Source organism: Neovison vison, chromosome 5 (genome assembly GCF_020171115.1).
Source record: "Neovison vison isolate M4711 chromosome 5, ASM_NN_V1, whole genome shotgun sequence".
Lineage (NCBI taxonomy): Eukaryota > Metazoa > Chordata > Mammalia > Carnivora > Mustelidae > Neogale > Neogale vison.
The window spans coordinates 26,406,807-26,432,095 of NC_058095.1; the positions used below are offsets into that span (position 1 = coordinate 26,406,807).

The 25,289-nt window shown below is 43.1% G+C and overlaps 1 protein-coding gene across 1 annotated transcript in view; it reads right to left on the bottom strand.

Annotated features, from left to right (window-relative positions):
- The window catches only part of VPS53 (VPS53 subunit of GARP complex), a 136,514-nt gene that overhangs the window by 99,688 nt on the left and 11,537 nt on the right, over nt 1-25,289 (bottom strand). The window contains exons 3-5 of the mRNA XM_044248201.1: nt 24,970-25,019; nt 23,402-23,468; nt 302-388 (exon numbers count right to left, since the gene is read on the bottom strand). Coding sequence (XP_044104136.1) covers nt 302-388; nt 23,402-23,468; nt 24,970-25,019 — 204 coding nt within the window. The remainder of the gene's footprint in view (nt 1-301; nt 389-23,401; nt 23,469-24,969; nt 25,020-25,289) is intronic.

Genomic DNA, 25,289 nt, shown 5'->3' on the forward strand with positions numbered 1-25,289 from the left:
ATATAAAAATGCCAGCGAAAGAAATCCGAAATGACTAGAAAACTATTTTGGGGAGAGAAGAAAAAAATTTTCCCATTTAAAAACAGGGCTGCAACTGCAGGGCAGCTGGGAGGTGAGTCACCACCGTATGTCTAGCAGCTCCTCTTGAATCGATCTGGAAGGTACTCCCAGGCCTTGATTCAGAGATGTGGGTGCTGTGGCTGGCAGTGAGTGGGAGAAAAAGCCCAGTAATCAGAATGACTGGACAAGAACTGAACTTTCTCTTCGAGCGCAAGAAAGTTTGGAAGAAAACGAAACTCACCATTTGCTCTGATTTTTCTGCTTTGTCTTTGATATCTTTGATTTTGCCAAAGAGTTGCTGAATAGCTTTCTGAGCCTCTTCAAGTGCCTAGAGTAAGAGAAATGAATGACAAACATGAAGCAACACAAGACAGCACCAGTCATTAACCAATAATCATGTCTAGTTTCAGAAGAAAACTACCACAAAGCTCTCTGGATTCACTATACTTGTGTGGACAATTTCACTGTGCCCAAGCATAGACAGACTCTAGCATTCAGATACAGGCAAATACACAGGATCCTTGCCAACCTAAATCATAAAGTTTTAATTTAAAAAATGATCTCCCTCCATCCATCTCAGGGATTACTACAGGTTTTTAAAATTTTTTTAAATTTTATTTAGTTTTATTTTATTAATTTTATTTATTAACTTCAATTAATTAACCCAGAGTGTATTATTAGTTTCAGATGTAGAGTTCAGTGATTCATCAGTTGCATATGACACCCAGGGCTCATTACATCACCTGCCCTCCTTAATGCCCATCATCCAGTTACCCCATCTCACCCTACTCACCCTCCCCTCTAGCAGCCCTCAGTTTATTTCTTATAGTCAGAAGAGTCTTATGGTTTTTCTCCCTCTCTGATTTCATCTTATTGCAGTGTTTCGTCCCTTAGGGATTATTACATTATTGATAACAACACATAAATAAGACATGCACATTTGTGCCTTTTTGTGCATCTGTTTGTACAAGCACACATCCATAATAACCATCAAAGCTTACAGAGAGACACAGGTGGCTGTAAGTTGGGAGAAATTCTGAATCTTGAAAGTTCCTGCAGACTGTACTTTCAACAAAATCAACCATACCTGGGGATTCCAGAACTGTGGCAAACCTTACAGACGTTTCTAGTACTCTGTTTAGAAACCTATGACATGAAGTTAGAAAGAGACACTTAAAACTAATGGTGAGGGGTGCCTGGGTGGCTTAGTGGGTTAATCAGTGCATCAAAGCCTCTACCTTTGGCTCAGGTCATGATCCCAGGGTCCTGGGACTGAGCCCCACAAATAGCTCTCTGCTCAGCAGGGAGCCTGCTTCCCCTTCTCTCCCTGCCTCCCTCTCTGCCTACTTGTGATCTGTCAAATAAATAAAACCTTAAAAAAAGAAAAACACATCAAAAAACAAACTAATGGTGAGCCAAAGGCTTCTTACTGAAAAACTGAGAAGATAGATGCCACACATTAAAAGTACGCTAAGCCATGGTCACGTCTGTGAGTAGGGGAAGCAATGTTCGCGGAGTTGTCAAGGTGCTAAAACCACACATGTGCAGAACATTTGTACTTGGAAAAGATGCGGCAGCCAGAACAACTAACACTGCATTTCATCAAACATACTTTATTTACGTTGGACTGAAGAGTGGCCTGTCCAAACCAGGCCTCACAAGCCCTCTCTGAATATAACGGTAAGGCCAGTGTAAGCCTAGAGCGGTGTGCGGCCCTCGCAGCCTGCATAAGGAAGCAGCCACGCTCCCTGAGCCGAGGAAGCGCCACCCCACAGAGCCGAGACGAAGGGAGAAGAACAGAAGCCTGGGCAGAATGATTTGGACTCCTGTATCCAGCTATACCCAATGAAAAAGCTACCTCTAGACCACAAACTCACACGTCTTCTCTTTGCACTTAAAAAAAATCCCTCCAAAACAAACGCAGGGTGGCTTCTTCTGCAAATTCCTTCCTGGCTGGAGGTAGGGTTTGTGCCTTCCTTTCCTTCGTAGGTTTCCCAGGCTGTCCACTTCTGATACTGGGACTCCTTGTTGCTTCTGGAGTTCCTTGCCCTGTGTGTGGCTCAATCCCAAACAGGAGATACATACGCTGAGCTGTCGCACATGACTGTGTTACGGCTTCTAACATGCATGTCCAGAAGGTCCTTTGAGAAGCCGTTCCTTTAGTCCACTGTGGCTGAGCCTGAGGGGACATTATTCTGGCAGCGGCTTATACCCCCACCTGGGGCAGGCCAGGTCGGCGCGTGTTCTCCCTGCTGGATCGCTTCACTTGTATCTACAAAGGTTTGTGAGCAAAGGAGTTTTACACATTTCTGCCACCTGGACATAGGATCTTAATCACCAGAAGGTCTGGTCTTCAAACAAGAGTTGGCATTGCTTCTGTAGCCCCAAATTCCTAACTTGGGAAATGTTACCTACAAAGTAGGAAATGATCGAAAGACGAGACGAAATGGAAATGGGTCACACTGAGCAGCTTCTCTCAATCCCATTCTGTCCCGAGAGGGTGCCTCACTTGGCCATCTTTCCTCCCAGTTTCCTGCCATCCTGCCCTTCTCATTCTAGGACTCAGCACCCCCAAATTGGCTGTGGTGGTGCGAGAAAACCCTGTGTTTTCCAGCCAGCAGGCAGCAGTATGAGGCCCGCCTCTGCCGTCTCACTCTGTGTGCAACTTCTCTGGGCATCTGTTTCCTCATCTACAAAGTGGTGATAATGGCACTTACTTCCACGGTTCTGGGGAAGACTCAGTGACATAACAAGTGTAAAAAACTGCACAAATATTAGGTTTATTTCCAGGGCTCAGGACGACCCAAGCAAATGCATGCTGCACCTCTGCACAGACACAAAGAGACACGCACATATAATGTCCCCTTGACCATGCCTTTCCTTCTCATTATGACCACGGGCCTGCCCACTATCTGATGCTTCCTACCCTAAGCCTCTCCCTGAGTGAATCCTTGTCTACTCATTCCATCTCCCCATCCCAAGAATTCTCTTCCTCATTTCTAAAATTCACCTCCTCAAAACCAGCATATAAGCAAGAGTCTTTTGAGCGCTGCTTACTACCATTATCACCCAACTTCAGACTTCCTAAGATTATGAAAAACCAAGTCCTACCAATATTAAAATGATAAAAAGGAATAAAAAATATCGAATCTCCATTTACAGCCAAAGGAGGGAAGTTTCAAAATAAAATGTTCAACACAGCCACCAATAGCGTGCAAATCTCTGCTGTATCCCATGGCCTAGTTCAAATGCCACTTCATCCCCTTTCCTCCCAGTGCCCTCGCCTGTAAACACGCATGCAGCACACAGTGGAATCAATTCATTCATCATCTGGGTGTCTCTGATCCTTTATGCATACTTAACATTTTTAATAATTTTGGGGGGGATGTGTCTTTTTGTTGGACCATGACATTCCTAACAGGGATGGATCTATCAAATTCATTGTGACTTACTGGCACTGAAGGCAGTGCCTAGAATACTACAGTAGGCTCTCAATACATTTATTAAGTTGAATTTTAAAATCCATCACGGTATACACACACACACACACACTCCATCTTTGCTCTCAGGAAAGTCAGGTAACAAATACATTAACCACAGTAGTTCTGGCTATGCCAGCATTTCAACTGCAGACCTTCTTTCAAGCAATATAATTCAGTTTTGCAATCCTCCCATACTGAAAAAAATACAGGCTAATTAACCTAGACAATGAGACAGGAAAATGTTTTACCTTGCTATGCTATCAAATTTCATAAAACTGTAGCTAGAGTAGTAAATTACTCACTCATATACGGGTGTGTGTGTGTGTATACACATATATATACACACACACAATTATGTATTTTTCATATATATACTTTATATATATGTATATAAAATTTCATCCACCCCAGAACCTTCCATATATTCCTCTCCTCTCCATTTATGAAAGGCATTTTTCTATGATTGTCTTTGAATAAACTACACTAGATCATAATTTTTCCTTCAGAAATAATTGCTAAAGCATTGTGTTTGGACATGCTGCTCAGGAACTAGAACAAATTTTAATATCCACTTTATTCAATCAACAAACATGATACTAGAGATGCAGGGATAAAAATGTAATTCCTGCTCTCAAGGAGTTTATATTCTAATAAGGCAAATAGGATAATAAATAGTAAAAACACTGAGATATAATAAAGATATGTACAGAATGTTGTGGGAGCCCAGAGAGCCCATCGCCAGCACTGGCTTTTGTTTGTCTGTTCATTCACTTGGTAGGAGGAGAGAAAGAGAAGGAAGGGATGCCACATATTCACTGTGAAGGCCACAACTTCACAAACTACAATTTAAGCCAGAATGTTTTAAAATAATAGCAGTAAAAGTAGGGAGTACTTTAAAAATGCTATTTTAATTAATAACTTAAATTAATAATACATTAATAAATTAATAATTTTAAAATGCTATTAAAACTGCTATTTTTCAAATCTTATACTCTTGCCACAAATTTTCACTTTCCAGCCACAGAGACCTTCACTGTCTTGTGACTGAAGACAACCACTAACTGAACTGTTACCCTGTCAGCATTTCATTAATTCATTCCTTCTATCATTCAACAAATATTTATTTAAGAATTTATTTATTTATTTGACAGAGAGAGAGCACGCAGGGGAAGCAGCAAAGAGAGAGGGAGAAGCAGGCTTCCCGCTGAGCAGGGAGCCCAATGCAGGCCTCGATCCCAGGACTCCGGGACCAAGACCTGAGCCGAAGGCAGACACTTAACTAACTGACTGAGCCCCCCAGGCGCCCCATCAACAAATACTTACTGAGCATCTTCCATGCACCAGGTATTCCTCCAAGCACTGAAAACCCAATAGCGTATAAGACAGACATGGTCCTTCTCCTATCCTCAAGGAACTTACTCCGAGAAGTGGTATGTGGGGGAAGATATTGGAAAAAAAAAAAACAACTAACTGAAGAAAGGAAGGAGAAAATTCCAGAGAGGGACAGGTGTGTTGGAGGAACTAAGGAGGGCAGTGGGAGTGAGGGAGATGGTGGTCACAGAAGAAAGAACATATGAATTGGGACCTCCAGGATGAGGAATAGTCTGGATTTTCAGATCTGGAGTAAGAGAATTCCAAGTAGAGAGAACAGCAAATAAAAGATCTTGATGCAGAAAAAGACCTCGGTGTTTGGAAGGACCAAAAGTAAGGCAGTGGATGGCAGGATCATCGAGTGGGAAGTGCCAATAATTTGGAGAAGCAGGCAGTTGCTGAAGCCTGGGGGGCTGAAAGGCCTGGTAAAATCACGGGATTTTGTTCGAAGTGCAATGAGAAGCCACTGAAGGGTTTTAAAGAAGGGACTGGCAAATGGTTTACATGCATAAAAGACCACCCTGGCTGCTGTGTGGCAGGGGCTATAAGAGGCAGAGACTGCTGGGAAGGGCTGGTCTAGGTGAGAAACAGGGCAGGTCTAGAGCAGGCTGCCAGCGGTGCTGGGAAGAAGCTCAGTGACTGGGATTTCTGGGAAGATCTCACCTGTGGGACTCACTGATGACTGAATGTGGCTAATGAGGAAAAGGAAAGAATCAAGGATTACTCTTTGGACTCAGACTCAGCACTGAGTCTGCCTGTCCCTCTCCCCTTGCTCCTATCACTTGTGCATGCACGCGTGCTCTCTCAAATAAATAAATATTCTTTAGAAATTTATGTACACTAGGGTCGAGAATTACCACTGATTTTGACAACAGGGACGTTGCTGACGACCTTGACAAGAGCAGCTGCAGTGGAGTCAAGGGGATGGAAGTGGACTGTGACGATGTGATGAACGGAGGCGAGTATAGAGCAGGGGCCGCCACACAAAATATTTACTATCTGACCCTTAGGAGGAAAAGGCTGCTGACCCCTGGTGTAGATTATTTTTTCAACACGTGTTTGCTATGAGAGGTGAGAAAAATGAGGCAATAGATGGGAGTGAAGGGAGGACATTTTGAAGATGAGCAATGCTTGCACCTGCCAAGTGTGGGAATGATTCAACAGAAGAGGAGAAGCTGCTTCGGGAGGCTGGGAGGGGGGATGGTAATGGGACAATAAGAGAAGAGACAGGGGCGCCTGGGTGGCTCAGTGGGTTAGGCCGCTGCCTTCGGCTCGGGTCGTGATCTCAGGGTCCTGGGATCGAGTCCCACATCGGGCTCTCTGCTCGGCGGGGAGCCTGCTTCCTCCTCTCTCTCTCTGCCTGCCTCTCTGCCTACTTGTAATCTTTCTCTGTCAAATAAATAAATAAAATCTTAAAAAAAAATAAGAGAAGAGACAAACTTTTTTACAAAGTTCTGAGATTATTTAGTGTATAAATGTTAGCTCTTGGGGAATCAGGGTGGCTCAGGAAGTTGGGTGTCCAACTCTCGGTTTTGGCTCAGGTCATGATCTCACAGTCGTGGGACTGAGGCCCCGAGTCAGGCTCGGCGCAGAGCTGAGTGTGGAGCCTGCCTGGCCTTGTCTCCTTCTGCCCCTCCCCCACCACTATTCACGTCTGTGCACGTCCACGCACACTGTCTCTAAAAAAAAAAATGTATTAGCTCTCAAATAAGGCTGTAAGTGTCCTTCAGAGGGCAGACCAAGGACACGACTGGCATTCTTATATCCCCTATAGGTTCAGGCAATCACCCATTCTGGCTGCCAGAAGGACAGGCCCAGTTTCTGACTACTGTCTCAGTATAATTATTAACAGCTTCTTCTGGAAAGTGAGTCTGGGGACTGAGTATATATACGGTCACATCACCTACAGCATCTAACCAAAGCCAGAGCACAGCTGGAACTTGCCAAGCACTTGCCAAGTCATTACAACTGTCATGGGGCACTTCCCAGAGGAGCAGCCATGCTGAGACCACTGCTCTGAATGCGGGGTGCTGACTGACACCCCTGCCTTTCCCTAACTAGCAGTGGTTCAAAAACGCTGTACCACGCTTTCTGTAACTGTTTTCTACCTGGAAAATATGGAGTCTCATGCCCCTGATGGTGCAAGCGGTCAATAAATTCTAAACCCTCTGAAGTCTTCTAAAAAATGTCAGGTCATGGTATAAAAAAGCACTACCTGAAAGGCAACTGCCACCAGCAAGGACTGGTTTTTTGGGGGCACAGCTTGCACAGAATTCTGTGATATTACTGATCATGTCATGCACAGTGATGCTCTCATGGCATTAAAAGAACCATCTTCTAGCCAAATATCCTAAGGCACATGACATTCAGCTGAGAAAGGCTAAAAGGACCAAGTCCAATACTGGGGTGTAAGGTCTGAAGAAGAGTGCATGATCCCTTCTCAGACAGTTTCCAGTCGAAGCTCCTTTCGATCTGGCATCCTACCAGAACTGTCTTTGCTGAAGGTACCACGTTTTTCTTCCAGCCAACAAGTAAGATCGACACAATCCTCCATTTCACAGTCTTAAAGAAAGATAAATTGTTTGCCAGATTTTTTTTTTCATACTGGAATACTTCTTGTTATAACAATGTATGAAGTTGAGGAAATTTAATACAACTCCTTTTCCAGAAGTCAACAGGGTTCTTCTGAAGCTTATTCCACTAAGCACAGTCCATTCTCAACATACACCCTGATGTCTGCTATCTAATCTCTAATAATCAATGACATGGGAAGAGGAGCGTTTTGTCATTCAGAAGGAAGGATCATTAAGGACTTATAAAAAAGGTTTAGATTTTATTTTCAAGTAACGCTAAAATACTTTTATTACCTGGCTAATCAGAAAATGTGCTGAAAGATAGATTCTGGAGCTGTCCCTAGAAACTCTTTAAAAGAAAATGTGGCTACTTTCCCACTCCAGGCTGTATGTGGATTAAAAACAGAAGTAAGCACCCAAAAATGTCTGCTTTCAATCTCCCCTTACTGGAATTTCTAAACTGAGCACAGAAGCGTGGCTACTGCCTGAATTCGAGGGTGTTACTAAGCGGCAGTTACTACAGTGGTCCTCCTTAGAAACTCTAATTCTACCGCTGGGAGAGACAAAGCCTCCCACTGATCTGGCTTACAAGGTGGAGCAGAACCAATTAGGCTATCTCTGTATTTTTGTGCATAATTAACCGTAACTGTTATTCTTCATTTTCCTTGCCTCCCAAAGTAGACCCCAAACAGACCATACCAAAGCCATGTTAGGTCATGTGCACAGAAGACAAGCAGCATGGAACCTGGCGCTGCAGACTCTACTGCTTTTTGCTTTCATCTTAAAAAAAATTTTTTTTTCCAGAACTGTCATTTGCCACCTGTGTAGACAGAGATCTGAGCCAGTGGAAATCCCTTGAGAAATTAATATCCCCTTTGGCTCTTAGAGGCATGTAATTTTGTAGTTTGCTCTATCAGAGAACTGTATCGCTTTTATCCTGTGAGTCCACACAGCCTCTAAGAGATCTGAAACCAAGATCCCATTTGTCACCACTGCAGGAAGGAGGAAAAGGTTAATCATTTTCAGAAGAAGTGGTATGGCTTCATGTTCCTTGAAAAAATACAGTGCTAATACTCAGGGTTCCTGGGAAGAAAGTTTTGTATTTTCCCACTATTCTGCTATCATTTCTGTGGCCCAACTTTACATCTGTCTGCCAGTTCCTCTCCTATTGTTTGGAAAAGCAGTGCAACATATTGGTAAAGAGCAGGGTTTCTGAACAAGCAGACTGAGATTTGAGTGTTGGCCTTGCCACTTACTGTATGATCTCTACCAAGCCGCTTTACCTCTAGGAGGCACAAGCTCACCATTCTTAGAACAGAAGCTCCGTCCACAAAGACAATTTGTCAGGAAGGGAAACAGGGCTTATTTGTGAACACCTTTGGAAATGTCTACCCAGTTCCTTCCTTCTGGGAATCTTCCTCTCATCGTGTTCTTATGGAGTCTGCTGTCTCAGAAGCAGGCCTGGTCCATGCTGAGCCAAACAGTTTTCTTGTGATTTTCCAGAATCAATTGGCAAAGAGTGTTCACCTCTCTCTGGTGGGAGCCCCAACATGAGAAGCTAAGTTAGAGAGCAGCAGGTTCCCCTGTAAGGGAAAGAGGCTGGTCTCCAGATAGGGATGATGGAAGCCAACACATGCAGAGAGACAGACAAAGAGAAAAATGCTGAGCATTATTCCAATCCCAGCTTCAATTGTTTGATAAGCTCAGCTGAGACAATACTCTTCCACGGTCTGACTTCAACTTCTTCAAAACAAGACATAAGTACCTTTCAAATAGTCCCCCTTTTGACCTAAGCCCGCTTGAACTGGGATTTTGTCTTCTGTACCTGAGAGAGTCCTGACCGAGGACTCAGTTCATAAGAGGGACTCACTAAATGGCCATTACTAATATTGTTCCCAGATCTCCCAGATGGGAGTATGATATTTCAAATGTGACTATCCCTTCAATGGCCAAAGGTTGCCGACCCATCCTTTAGCGTTTTTAAGTAAGCTGGTTAAGGTCAACATCTGCAGGCATACGCAGAAGAATGGCTCATGGATCAGGGAAACTGTACCTTTGAACTATGCTGAAAATGAGACATTCTCCAGGAAAAAAAGAAAAAAGTCTCAATCTTTTGTTCACTTCTTCAATAAAAAGTAAGCCTATTATATGTACTATGTTAGACACTGAGGAGAGAAGATCACTAGATGGGGACCCATCTTTAAAGAGCTCATAAGAAATACACATAAGAAATAGAAATCACTGTAAAATAATGACACAAAGAGGGCACATGTAAATAATGCTAGAATCATTTGGAAAGCAAGGGACATCTACCAGAGGTAGACAGCTAGGGATAAGTAGCCTTTATTTATGGAATGTCCCTTGTTTTGATACTGTCTGCCACCCCTGGCATTGCCAAGAGCTGTTGCTATGGAAACAGGAGAGGTGCTTGAAGAAGCCGCAGCGATAATCACAATGCAGCCCATTCCCCCCACAAGGGCGCCCAATAGTGGAGACTATAGGAATCTCACAGCTATGGATGGCTGCATGTGCAATTTCCCCGTATCCTAGAACACACTGGGGACCTTCTAGGTCTGCCAGAAATCATCAAATGCCAGATGGGCACCCATGGGATATGACTCGCTGGTCTCAACCCTAACTCCTCCACTGGCCATTCAGAACCCTTAAGTATAAAGCGGTTTTATTCAAAGCACAGATTTCTTGCCAAGTTTGTGAACCAAATGAATGTAGAGGGCAAAAGGAGTAATTCTCACCTTATTTGTTAAAATGCTCCGTTCCACCTAAGTCACTTTTATTTATGATTTCTGCAAACCACATCCACTGAAAACATGAACCAGAGAGTTCATTTTTATTGTTTTTAGGAGACAAGCCAGAAGTTAGAATCTAAGACAAGACTGGGACACAAATGCAGCAGTGCCTAAACAAGACTAAACACTGACCTTTTCCAGTTCTGCTTCTATCTGTTATCGCCCATAACTGAAAACAACTCAGCCCTGACAGAGCTGGGAGCGGCGAATGCATCCGAGCATACCTCGCCCTGCAGAACTGCAACCTAGCGCACTAGCACACTGAAAGCAACAACCCCGACTGGCAGCGAGAAGGAAGTGTTTAAACAAACGTCTCGGCCAAACAAAAGGTACAGAAATTCAGTTTTTAGGAGATGGGGCACACTTCAAGGAACCATTTGTCCAAGTTTAACGAAGGACTGCTTGCCACAAACAGCTCAGACTTCCCGGTTGCCAAGTTAAATTTGAAGCCCCCATATTTTACTGCTACTCCTTATTTTAGTCACTTAGAAACTCTCACCTAGATCATGAGTTTTTATTCAGAAGAAAATCACCTTTCGTGCTGACATCTGGGTGTTCCTCCAGCTGATTTTGGAGATACCTTCTGTACCAAATGCCCTTTAGGCTATGGACCAGACCCATCCCCCACCTTGAGGTTTCATCTCAGTGATCTTCTCTTCCTATTTCACTGAACTCTCTCCAATACCTCAGGTGCACAAGACCACACAGCTCTCTCTGTGTATCCCTGAGCTCTTCTTTCAGCCTGGTTTCCTGATCATGCTGAGATGGACCCAGAGGGTTAATCAGGCCTCAGTCACTTTCACTGCTAGGATTCCTTTGGGAACCCCTTAACTTTTCAGGCTCTGAAGTAGAAAAATGTGGCTCCCAAATCTTCTAAATTTTGCCACTCTTTCAAAAGAGAATTTGGGATGGCTAAGTACACAGCATCCTGGGAATCAGAAAATCTGGATTTCTGATTCACTGAGTGTGACATGGGCCAAGTCACAGAACCTATCTGAGCCTGTTTCTTCACCTGAAAAATGGGGGAGAATAATACCTATATGGCTAATTCACACCTTCGTCAAGATCAGTATGTGCAACAATATGTTGTAGAAGGTAAGATAAACATATTTATGTTGTAGTAAAACATTAGCATTATAGGTCCAGACAAATGTCTCCAAATTTACCTTCTTTCAAAGCAACTCAAACATGTCTTCGCTTATAGTGAACCCATCAAGAAAGACCTACTAGTCTTATGACAGTTCCATCTTAATTCTAGAGAAGAGGGTAACTACACACCTGACAAATGTACTGGAACCTGGGGCTCCTGGGTGGCTCAGTTGGTTAAGCATCTGCCTTCGTTGGGTCCCCCAATAATGGGTCCGTGATTAAAGGAGCGAGACTGATACAAAGCGAAGGTCAAGCAAAGCAAAGGTCAAGCAAAGCTTTATTTTGCGCCAAGCATTGAGAATCAAACCGACCATTCAGGGATCGCCTCTTACAGAGAGGGCAACCCCTCCCTGCCTTACAGACTAACTTTAATAGAGCAAAGGCCATGTGGTTGGGCCTGGCCACACACAGGTGGCCAATGAGATTGTAACACACAGAGGAAGCTGCACAGTCATGCTAGGTCACACACGGGTGGCCAACTGAATTACAATTCACCCTATAGGAGCTATTTGAACTAGCCTATCACCTTAGTCAGAATTGGCGCCCAAAAGGCGGGGCCCACACTCCTTGGTAGCTAGCGAGACAGTATGCGTGCTTTACTGATTGGATGTCTCTACCCGACCTGACCCACCCTTGTATTTGGGCTTTGTTACCTGGGACTGGTTTCCTGGGCTTGGCTTTTAAGTAAGTTCCCCTGAGGGGGCAGTGTCAATTTAAGTTTTACGGCATAAACAACAAAATGGCTGTTCAACCAGGGTGGGACCGCTCTAGCTGAATAGGCCCTTACACCTCCAGCTCAGGTAATGATCCTAGGGTCCTGGGATTGAGGACTACATCGGGCTTTCCTGCTCAACAGGGAATGCTCAATGCCCGTTCTCATGCTCCACACCCCCCCAAATAAATAAATAAAATCCTTTAAAAAAAAAATGTACTGGGTGCCTGGGTGGCTCAGTGGGTTGAGCCGCTGCCTTCGGCTCGGGTCATGATCTCAGGGTCCTGGGATTGAGTCCCGCATTGGGCTCTCTGCTCAGCAGGGAGCCTGCTTCCTCCTCTCTTCTCTCTCTGCCTACTTGTATCTCTCTCTGTCAAATAAATAAATAAAATCCTAAAAAAAAAAAAATGTACTGGAACCTGACCATAAGATGCTAATCTAGTCATCAGAAATCTCCAAAGATCAGAATCTCCAAGCATTCAATGAAAAAAAGAGTGCAGCACTTGGCCTACTATAGATGGTATTACCATATGAATAACAGTTGGCTATCTGTCCCCCTACTGCACTTATGAGACTGAGAACAAGAACACTTCAGAAGTATGACAAGGAAACAAAGGTGAGTAATCAGGTCTGAGATGGGGTAAAGACCCCTCAGAGTTCACCTCTTCTTCTGCTTTATAAAAGGCAGTATTTGGGAGCACCTGGGTGGCTCAGTGGGTTAAATAAAACCTCTGCCTACGGCTCAGGTCATGATCCCAGGGTCCTGGGATTGAGCCCTGCATGGGGCTCTCTGCTCAGCAGGGAGCCTGCTTCCTCTTTTCTCTGCCTGCCTCTCTGCCTACTTGTCGATCTCTGCCTGTCAAATAAATAAATAAAATCTTAAAAAAAAAAAAAAAAGGCAGTATTTGGATCATCAGATTTACTGGTCAGTAAGTATAACTCCAGAAGAAACTGTCATCCTTCTGGTTGGAGGCCATTGTGACAGGAGCACTGATACGGTTTGCCTAACATCCATATTCTAGGTATCACATGCGATGCCTAGAGATGAATTGCATCTATCCCGGGTTTACAATATAACATGGAAACAAAGAGCCAGAAATCCTGGCATGTGATCCAATACTGTATGAAGGATGGGTAAGTTTCTCACATGTTTTAGAGCTTTAATCTAGATGACTGTAGAGCACCAGACCAAAGCAAACTTAAAAAAAAAAAAAGGCATTATCTCTAGTTTTGCAAAATTAATCTCTTTCTAGAGGAGACCTGAGTCCAAATTACAGGAAAGAAAATTTTATAGCTATATTACAGACTCACAGGGATTTAAAAATGGAAAGGATGAGAGGGCAACCACAGCACTGAACTCATGCTGTTCTAAGTTCTGCATTTCCATGGACAAAAAAAGGAAGAGGAAAAAGGAGGTCAAGTTCTTACACGAAGACAGAGTTTCAAATTTCCATCCATTGTTTAAACTTATCTGAATGACTTATTTTGTCAAGGACCTGGAACCCGGAAAGCTTTGCCCTGTCAGCAATTTTTCTAATGTGCAGCCTCAAACTAAGGATGGAATTTTCCTTCCAAAATCACTAGCTACTAGCAGTCAGAAGCAAGAGTGACCTGGGTAATAGCCAGAGCAGTTACAGCAGTGATGAATGGCATTTTCCTCTTTAGATGCAGAGACTCTGGTTTAAACTTGTGACTACCTTTAACATGGAAACAAGCAGATGGCAAAAGTTACACTTGACCTTCTTGCTTGGCTCCTGATGTCAATTTACATGGAGATGGCTCAGAAGAAGAATAAACTTCAGTGTTCCTTCTTGGCACACTATTTTCCTAAAACCATTTTCAGTAGTCATGTTGCACACAAGTGGGACTTCGTGTGTTTCTAAGGTCAGGGAGGAAAGAAGCCAACTGCTGGACTTGCTAGCTAAAAGAAATCATCTGGGTAGTTTTTCTGGGTGGAAGGGGCAGCATCACTGTTGGTAGGTACTCAACACAAAAACTTTTATGACTCTATGGCTAATCTGAAAGACATGGTCTCTATGGAGTAAATGAAGATAAAATAGGAACGTTATGTTTGTATAGTGGAAAAATAAATCTATTAAAGTTCAGAACAATGGGGGAAGCACGTGTCCAAAGAAATTAAATACTGAAATGATTAAAAATTACTGTATGATCCAGTGATTCAATGCCTAGGTATATACTAAAAGGAACTGAGAAGGGGGGACTCAAAGAGATACTTGTATGTCAATATTCGCTGCCATTTTTCATGACACCCAAAAGGTGGAAACGACTCAAGTGCCCAAGAACATACAAACAGATACACAAAATGTGGTAGATGCATGCAGTGGAATATACTCAGTCATAAAAAAGGAATGAAGCTTTTGAATATGAATGCAAATCCCAGATTAAAATGCCAAAACTCAGCAATAAATTAAAGAGACAATATATAGTGACACAGCAGGGAGGGTTAAATATTACAAAACCAAACCAAGGGGTGCCTGAGTGGCTTAGGCACCGGGCACCTGCCTTGGGCTCAGGTCATGATCCCAAAGCCTTGGGGTCGAGCCCCATATTGGGCTCCCTGTTTGGCAGGGAGTCTGCTTTTCCCTCTCCTTCTGCTCTTCCCACCAACGCATGCTCTCTCTTTTACTCTCTCAAATAAATAAGATCTTAAAAAAAAATAAAAAAAAGCAAAACAAAAAGCTAAGATAACTGATGAGATGGAAAAGTCATACGATCACCAGTAGAAGCTGAAAAGTCATATGATAAATTTCTATATCCGTTTTCTGGCAAACATGCTTAGTGAACCACGGTCACAGGTCTAATTCCTTAACAGATACAAAATCCAGAAAACAAGTAAACATCACAATTCGTGTCTCTTTGCTTAGTTTGTTGGCATTAATGCCCAGCACACAGAAGGCACGCACTCAGTATTTACCGAGTGAGTGAATGAACAAATATATTAATCGGAGTCACTGTCATAAAATCAAGAACAAATTCCCTGCGGGGGGCACCTGGAGGGCTTAGTCTGTTAAGCCTCTGCCTTCAGCTCAGGTCAGCATCCAAGCTCCTGGGATGAAAGCCCATATTGGGCTCCCTACTGAGCACTCCCCCTGCTTGTGTGCTCCCCTTCTTGCGCTTGCTTGCTGTCTCTTTCTCGCTGTCAAATAAATAAATAAAACCTTAAGAAAAAAAAAAAGAACAAATTGCCTGAGATCCCTACTTATTTAACACTGAAATATTACTCAGAAAGAGCATTTCTAAAACTTTTTATCTCAAGGTCCCTTCATATCCCTAGAAATTACTGAGGGCCGCAAAGAGATTTTGTTTTTGTGGATTGTATCTACTGATATATATACCATATTGGAAATTAATGCTGAGAAATTTAAAAACCATTTATCTATTAATCTACTTAAAAATAACAATTAGCTCCTTACGCGTTAACATAAATAACATATTTTTATGAAAAATAACTCTATTGGGCACCTGGGTGACTCAGTCATTAAGCGTCTGTTTTCGGCTTGGGTCATGATCCCAGCATCCTGGGATCGAGCGCTGCATCAGGCTTCCGGCTCAGTGGAGGGTCTGCTTCTCCCTCTCCCTCTGCTGCTCCCCTGCTTCTGTTCTCGCTCTCTCTCTCAAATAAGTAAAATCTTCAAACAAAAAACTCTACCCATACAGAACAAATTTCTTGAAAACAGTGTCACTGCTTCTATGCCTTTGCAATGATCTTCGGTGTCTACTGTAATAGAGGCCAGCTGGACTCGCACGTATGCTTCTGTACTGACTCTGCTGTGATACGTTGTTATGGTTGAAAAATATGATGAGAATCGGGCTTCACGCAGATAAGTAATTAGAAAAGAAATATTTTAATACCTTTTTCAGGTGCTTGCTGATAATCCTCCTTGAAACGACATCAAACCTTGAAAAGTGGTGGCTTCTTAACGATTAGCTGCAATGTGGAACCTAAAATCTTTTTTTTTTTTTAAAGATTTTATTTATTTATTTGACTGAGAGAGATCACAAGTAGGCAGAGAGGCAGGCAGAGAGAGAGGAGGAAGCAGGCTCCCAGCCAAAGCAGAGAGCCCGATGCGGGACTTGATCCCAGGACTCCGGGATCACGACCTGAGCTGAAGGCAGCGGCTTAACCCAATGAGCCATCCAGGTGCCCCTGGAACCTAAAATCTTAATGAACTTCTCACACCATTCTACTTTAAAAGCCCTTGGTCAGCTGTGCTTCCGTCAAGGATGCAGAAAGCAGGAAGAGCACTGCTCTCATATTAACAATGAGAAAAAAAATAAATGGAAAAATCTTAACTCTTCTTGAACCCATCAGAACTGAAGGCAACCAAATATCCTACAATCCAAGGAAGGCCAGGCTCCCCACGGACAAATGGGGACACCCATGGGCCCCCTCCTATGTGGCAGAGATGTTCAAGGAGCCAGAAAGGCATTAACTGCAACTTCTCACAGATTACCGGGGCCATTTACTACTCGCACTGAGCCCTACCACCTCCAAGTCAGCACATCGGCTGACGAACCCAAGGCTCAGAGAAGCTAATTAACTTGTCCAAAGTCACACCCAGTGGCACAGTCAAAACTTAAATTCAAAAGGTTTTTCACTTGACCCAGGCTGCCATCCCATGTTACATCGGTGACAACATCCAATCCCCCCAACGCTTAGAGAATTCAAAGGAAATGCTCACTCCTTCACTGTACACAGAGGAGAGAGAAGACAGCTGTTTGAATTCCTTATGGGCTGTCTTCAAATCACAGATTTTTAGAAGACAAGTGGAGAGGGGTTCCAATACTCAACAGCCAAGTCACTCTGCCAAAACGTGCTGTGGAGGATCCTGTGCAGTAAATGGGACAAAGCATGGTGCTAAGACAGGCCCAGTCTCTCTACAAGTCTTTGCCTCGACTACAGTCAGTAGCTCTACAAACAGGCCAAACTTAACACTCACTCAGAGTTAACCTCAAGTAAATGCAAACCAACCTTGACCTCTGCACTGGATGTCAGAATCCTGGTTGGGGAGCCTCGATCAAAACCAGGGACTCCATTCCCCTACAAAAGGCTGCAGGCAAAGCACAGAGCCCTAAGAACTCTCACAACCTGACTCCAGCACTGCCCCATTGGGTGGTCATGGTGCTTCCCTCCCAGGTCATTCTAAGGTCTTAGCAATTTCCAAAGGTTAGTGTCTTCTGTGGACATTTTGAAAAAATACAATTCAAAAAAATGTAAAAGAAACAAAAAACATATGATCTCCCTGATATGAGGAAGTGGTGATGCAACATGGGGGCTTAAGTGGGTAGGAGAAGAACCCATGAAACAAGATGGGATAGGGAGGGAGACAAACCATAAGTGACTCTTAATCTCACGAAACAAACTGTGGGTTGCTGGGGGGAGGGGGGTCGGGAGAAAGGGGGTAGGGTTATGGACATTGGGGAGGGTATGTGCTTTTGGGTAAATTGGAAGGGGAGATGAACCATGAGAGACTATGGACTCTGAAAAACAATCTGAGGGGTTTGAAGTGGCGGGGGGGTGGGAGGTTGGGGTACCAGGTAGTGGGTATTATAGAGGGCACAGCTTGCATGGAGCACTGGGTGTGGTGAAAAAATAATGAATACTGTTTTTCTGAAAATAAATAAATTGGAAAAAAAAAAAAAAACACCTAACCACCATTCTCAGTCACTACTGGAAAAACTTGAGCGTGTGCTTTAAAAGCTCAATTGCTTTAGAATTAGTATCTTTCAGCTGGAGGAACTGAGTGCCATGCCCCCTCCCCTTCCTTTTCAAACTATTTATAGTCCCTTTAATAGTAATGCCGTTTATTTTATTCCATTTACGGGCTTCATTTTCCTCCCAAAGAGAGGATGAGAGAGAATAAATTTGAAGTGATGAAGGAGAAAAATTCAAACCATCCTGCAAGAGAGCTAAGAAGTACAAATTCATAGCCCCACTTAACGAAGATCAGTGTTGTGCTGTGAACTGCCACCATTTACCTAGTGCAAGCTCTTGGGGAGCACAGCTATTTTCATTCTAATGCCTGAATTAGATGAAAAGCTAATTTTGAGGGTAAAAAGCAAAGAACACTTTCTCCTTGGAAGGCAAGATGCTTTCCTGATTTAGTTAATAAATCTTATAATCTCTCCATGAAAAGAGAAGGCAAGTATGATTAATCCCCTTTTCTGAGAAAATGGAGACACGGAAAATTTAAGAAACATGGCCCTGGACAGATACCAAGGACAGGAAGAAATTCTTTGTTTTCTGGGGCTGGCATTTGATACCAAAATGAGGATAAGGAAGAGAAGAGTAAGTCTCTCAAAGTATGCCACATGGTTCTGAACCCCTCCTGTTCAACCGTTTCCTCTACAATGTGAATGAAGACATAGAAGGCATGCCTGCAAGTCTGCTAATGATAAAACGGGGAGGTCATCAAGACTCCAAAAGGCCTCAACTGGCTAGGACAATCAAGCAGAATTAGCAAGAAGAAATGGGGTGTGTGGCAGGAGGTTGGGGAGGACATAAAGTCCAGTACTTGATCTCAAAAGAATCTCTTAAACAAACAGGAGGGAAAAGCTGAAAAGTAGTTCATATGAAAAAAAAGACCTGGGGCAGATGTTGCAAACTGTTGGCATACACGTGTTTTGTTTGGCCTTCACAGTATTTGTGGAAGACACTAAGCCAACATCTAAAAATCTGGAGCGTCACATAAAAATCCGGATTTCCGGCTTCTCTTGAAAAACTGATAGATCTGGCATCTCCGGGTCTGCATTCAGGCCTGACCACAGTAGTCGGTCTGAACTGGGCTGTGGCTGTCTACTTTTAGAAAGGGCATTCACTTGCCCACAGGATACACGTGGATGCACACTGGCCTACTGAAGCCATTTAGGTCACTTTCTTAGCTCTGTGGGCATCTGTCTGCAACTCTTGACCTGGGGGTTTCAGAGAACTGCCAACTCAACTGTCAGCAGAAGCTAATAGCGGGACACAGCTGCCAGAAACTGCACCCAGTCTGAGGTGATGGGAGAACAGTGTCTAAACCAGTGATTCTTAACTTCTGAAGGTCATGGATTCCTTAAAGAATTAAAAAAAAAATCAATGAGTACTTTATCAAGAAATTAATCTATTCATACAAAAATGAGTAATCAATTTCAGGAATTATAATAATGAATTTCAGTCCCCCTGAGCCCCCAGTTCCCACATTCATAGCACCAGTGCAGAACAAGGAGGTTGAGGCATCCCACTATGTGTCCACACAGCATGTCTACTCCTGGCTAGGAACCCCATTTTAAGAATGATGCTGACAAAAAAAAGAAAAAAAAAGAATGATGCTGACAAACTACAAGGCAACTGGGATGATAAAGGGTCTGGAAATAAGATCACAGAGCTGAAGAAAGAATGGTTACCCTAGGAAAAGGAACACTAAGAAAGGAGCATAATATCCATTTAAAATTTTAGAAACTATAATAAGGAAAAGGGATTAGGCTTGCACCGGTCCAGCTGGCACAACTAAGAGCAATGAGAAGTTACAATGAGGTCTATTTTACTATTTCAGTTCAGTCTAAGAAAGAAGTTTCTTACAATTAAAGCTGTTCAAAACTGGAAAAGACTGAGACTGCCCTGTAGAACAAAACGGTAGCTGCCCATCACTATGAGTGTCCAAGCAGAAGCAGGCCAGTGAATTGTCAGGGATGTCACAGAAAGGATTCCTGAACTGAGTGCAAGATTGTACTATGGATACCTAAAGCTTCTTACAATCAGATTCTGGTGAGCTGGGCTGGAGATGGCAATTAATAGTTTCTTCCCCTCCCAAACCTTAGTCTTGCTCTAATGCAACAGTAACATGGCAGCCAAGCTCTACTCCAGAGACAGAAGGCCAGTGGCTGATCCTTCTGGTGTTTCTCAGTGAGCATACTGGGAATTGGTCAAGCTTTGGCCACTCTTGAGATTTCACATGCCAACCTTTTCTTTTTCCAAGCCGCTCCTCTATTCACCTCTTTCTACCCGAGGTCAAGCTGTCTGTTTTAATTCTCAGGAAGTTGCATACAGTTCACAGCATATCAGATCATGTATTAGTTGAATTGACTCATCTTATCCACGAAGTTTGAAACATGTGGACATTTAATTAAAGCTTTTGCCTGATGATTTCAGCAGAAGAAAATGGGGAGAATTCTGTGCCGTATTAACTTTGTATGAGCATCACAGTCTGGTTAGAAGAGGTCACAGACTAAACCAGTTCAAGTCTGCCACGTAGGAGGTGGTAAACAATCAAAGGTCTCCACAATGTGGAACTGAGTGCGAACCATGCAGCTGGTATTTCAGAAATCTCAGAAATCAAAGAAAGTGCCTTACTGTGTCTTCAATTTCTAAGTCACTGCCTCTTCCGAAATAGTTTTGTAGCGAGAACCACTGCTTTTCTAAAAAAATTTTGCTAAAAATATCTTTTAAGACACTGTGAAGGGGAAGTAAACATTTCCCCCTTCTTTAAAAAGAATTAAAAAGCACATCAGTTCCGGTCAAACACGATCAAGATGAAATTTCCTTTGGTCAAACACGATCAAGATGAAATTTCCTTTGGTCCGTAATACTGCCCTCCTCCCGAGTGTTCCTCAGAAGCTTCGGAAACAAGTTCTGAAAGCAGACTTTTCCTCTATTCCAGGGAAGAGGGAAATCTGGGGCCTCTTGACCTATAAAACTCAGTATTTTGGAACATCCATAACTCTCCCAAGTCTGTGCCAGTCAATTCAGAGTCTCTCTTCAGCAAACCACCAGCCAGCCAGAGCTGGACAGCAAGACTTTTATCCCTATGAGTTGACAAGGATGGGACCCAAATGCTCCTTGGAAAAAAAAAAAGTCTCGCCATCAGCTTGCATTACAAACTGCTGGAAAAGACAGATGGAGGGGATGACAGGAAAAGCAATTATTTCTTCTGGGCTTCCTTTCTGTCTGGATTCTAAGGAGACGAACACAAAATTCCACCACAGATTGAAATGCTATCTAAACATTCTTGAAAATGTGGTCTTGCTCTCTGAAATACGACCTGCCCCTGCGGCAGCAACCTGTAACCTATTAATATGGGAAGGTGGGGAAGGCCAACATTCCCACCGGCTGTCCCATCTGGGGCCCGACTCTCTACTACAGGGGGTTTGTGACCACAGGTTCAAATACAAACAACTAAATAAAAGATACAGGATCGAAAGAGCATGACCCAACAGAAAAATCCTGATGAATCATTCACATTATTTTCCCATTCTTGGAATTTGAAAAACCTGAGACTCCTGTAAAGTATTTTTTCCTGAGCCACTCTAAGAAGAGGTTGAATCACACGAAATAGTTGGGTTATTTCAAATGGTAGTCATTGGGGACTAGTCACACACAAATCAGGCTCTCAACAGCTTTGTGGGGACACACATTGATCAAAATGATGCTTTATGGTAAAGGGCTTTTGTTTCTTTGCAATAAATAAATAGTCTCATAGAGACCAAATATTCAATACAGTTGAATAAAACGTTACTGGTCTGGACATAAAGTGTATGTGTTGAGAGAAATACAGAGATGAGAAGATTCAATTCTTGCCTCAAGGAACTTATAAACTAGTCAAGGAGACAAGAAGTGTTCACTAATAAGTCAAAGGAGACCATGGAAGTCAAACGGAAAGTACAGGCACAGGCCTGGGAGCTTGTGGGCGGAAAGCACATACATCTAGCTGAGGGATATCAGGATAAATTTGCTCATCTGCAGAACGAGAAGTGTGGACCAAATGAGTTCCAAGTCCCTTCTAGGTCTAAAATTCTGATCCGTTTGTATGTTCAGGTGAGCTAAACAGAAAATTTCATGGAGGATGTAGTATTTGAGGGGGCCCTTCGGTAAGATTTTGAGATGAAGTTACTAGAAGAAGAAGAGAGAGATAATTTCAGGCAGAAAGAGGTCCATGGGTTCAGAAAGCACAGGGTGTGCTTGTAGAGCACGGAGTCTTCTGTATAGATGGATCTCAGCAGGATGCAAAACTGGAAAGGCAGATTGAGGCCTTGAAGGCCAAGCAAAGAAACTTGGATTAAATTCGATAGACAGAGGCCACTGAGGTTTCTGAAGAGGTAGATGACAGGGCCAGACATACAGAAGGAAGGCTCAAGGGCGGAAGGAGGCTGGAGCATTTGCAGGTAACCTTGTTAGTCTTTATTCCCTCCCAGCGCCCCATGTACACAGGCCACCCCTGTGAAGTGGTGCTTCATGGGAGAAACCTAAATGACCAAAACAAAGCAATAAGAACTAAGAACCACGCAGGAACCAGGAAATCAGATCAGCTATAGGAAACTAATATGTCCATACAGAAATACTGATGATAACAACAAGGAAGAAGGTAGATACTTACAAAGAGGCCAATGGAAGATGATTATTAGGAGGAAAAGAAAGTAGCAAAATGGAGGAGAAACAGAGGCAACGATAAAACTAAAAATGTAAAAGGAAGAAAAAGAGACTCGTAACACTGGTCAGCTACTAGCGGAAGGAACACAAGTATGAATGATCAGCACATTTATTCGTAAATGACACCTCCCCCCTCCCCAATTTGGGTAGCACAACGTATATCTGAAGAAATGGGCTGCACTGCAAGTCGAAGAGGACAAAAAAACAGAACTGGAGTTACTACAGAGGCACACAGCGACCTCACTGAGTCAGTACTGAAGAGGGAAGAGCAGACACAGCATGAGAAGACTACAAAGGCATGCTCAGAACCTTTATTATGACAGCAAGTTTTGAAATATGATGCCTAAACAGAACTGAATCCAAATAAAAAGGAAAATGGCTGATAGATAACATCTGCCCCCCGGTCATTAACGGAGCACTCCACCCCATACACTCCCTTCCCACCTTCATTCCCTTGCAACAGCCCTTCTTAGCTAGATCCAAAAAGAATTATAAAACTTGGAAATGAATACATGTGTGACACAGAGGAGAAAGACAAGGCAACTCTGGTTTTCACACATGGGCTCACATGGCCTTAGCCTGGGTGAGCTGTGCGACCATAGGCTCCTGCTTGCACAGGCAGTGAGTGAGAGCTCGCTGCTGGTCTGGGCAGTCTACCTCCAGGATTAGTGGGACAGGTCAGGCACATTTCCTGCTGCGTATGGACACATCCCTAAGAAAGTGCTCTCTACAAGCAGGCAGATCAACATTTTGGTTGCTTGTTTGCCAGGTCATGAAGAAATCAGAAGAGTATGATTAATATGGAGGAATAAGTTACTTACTTGCCTGCCATCCTGCCCCACATTTGTTTGACCTCGTACAACAGTTCGAATATTGTCATCCAGTCTCCTAGGAAAAAGTTAAAGGATAAGAATCATTAAAACAACCTCCATTCTAAAGTGACCAAAAGATAAAAAGGTGACAGCGTACCCACCCACTTCCGCGGTTGTACCTCCTTGTCCAGAAAACCAGACAGGTTAGAATGATCTAACCGAAGACCGAGGCCTTAGACCCTAGCTAAGGCAGCAACAGTAATGTAAGAAGCCAAGTACAGTACAGACTGATGAGTAGTCCTTGTTTTTTTAAAAACGCTATTCTTGCTTAATATTCAGAGCTGTCCAAATGGGCCAATGTAAGGTTTAATATTTTTCAATAGCAAAACCCAGGAATGACGATGTTGCTGAAACTTAATGGGAACAAGTCAGAGAATTCGAAGTACCCTCCGCAAAACCCTCAGTTACTTCCTCAGGAGCCAGAGTGCTACATGAGATCCATGATGCACCCTCTGGGCCCTAACTGTGCAAGCTGTGTAGGATGTAGGTCTTGACCTCTGGCTCTAATAGCGACCATTTAGTGGTCCCTCAATCAGAGAAATTTACATCAGTCAATTTCATTTTTCATGTAAAGAATCTTTTAAAGGTATATTGAGAGAAAGCCGAAAATAACCAGTTTGCAGTGATTTTTGGAACATTAAGGAATTCCCATTTTCTGTGCAAATCCCGGACATATTAGCAGTCTCTACCAGAATTGTTATAGCTGAAATCCACCAAAACAATGAGAGATGCCCAACTAAACAATACATTCATGGCAAAGGTCTTCACTGAAAGACCCAAAGCTTGTAAGCAAAAAAGGAATCATCTCCTGGATTGAAAATGAAGGCTTCTCCTCATCAAAAATCAAACAAAACCAAAACAAACAACTACATTTGCCCTAATGACATTAACCATTACAGTATTAATTACAGTGAACAGACACTGAGCAGCTGCCATATGTCACAACTGGAAATCCAGATGTGGGCAAACCAGAACCAGGCTAATGGGGAGGAAAGACACTTGTCTAACTCTGACAAGCACATTCTAGATTAATCACAACATTTAATCTTGGGCCACCACAAATACCAACCAGCAGATCTGACCATCCTGTTAGCTAGTATATGGCCATGGGATACATGTATATGCCCATCCTTGTATCTAAGCCTTGGGAGAACAAAAAAAGGTAAATCTGCTAAGGAAATAAAACCGTTAAAACTACAATAGAGGGGCTCAGGGTTAAAGCCTCTGCCTTCGGCTCAGGTCATGATCCCAGGGTCCTGGAATCGAGCTCCACATTGGGCTCTCTGCTCAGGGGGGAGCCTGCTTCCCTCTCTCTCTCTCTCTCTCTCTCTCTGCCTGCCTCTCTGCCTACTTGTGATCTCTGTCTGTCAAATGAATAAAATCTTTAAAAAATAATTGTCATAAACAGCAAACTTGAGATTTCAGTTTTCTAACAGATAAGTGTGATCCAGAACATGATTAACTAAATTAACAGCATGCTTTTCAGTAATTATTAATAATCATATGGGGTTACTTACCTTATTTTCAGTCTAATTTTGTTCACAACTTCATCTATGTTTGCCAGAGACTACAATAAAGAAGGAAAATGACAGCTATTATTTCACTATCTAGATCCTTTTATATGGAAATGATAAGCTATCAAGGCTATTTATAACATCTCAAAACATTTAATCATAGTGTGATACAATTTTATTTTAAAAAAGTAATGGGGGGGTGCCTGGGTGGCTCAGTGGGTTAAAGCCTCTGCCTTCGGCTCAGGTCATGATCCCAGAGTCCTGGGATCGAGCTCCACATTGGGCTCTCTGCTCAGGGGGGAGCCTGCTTCCCTCTCTCTCTT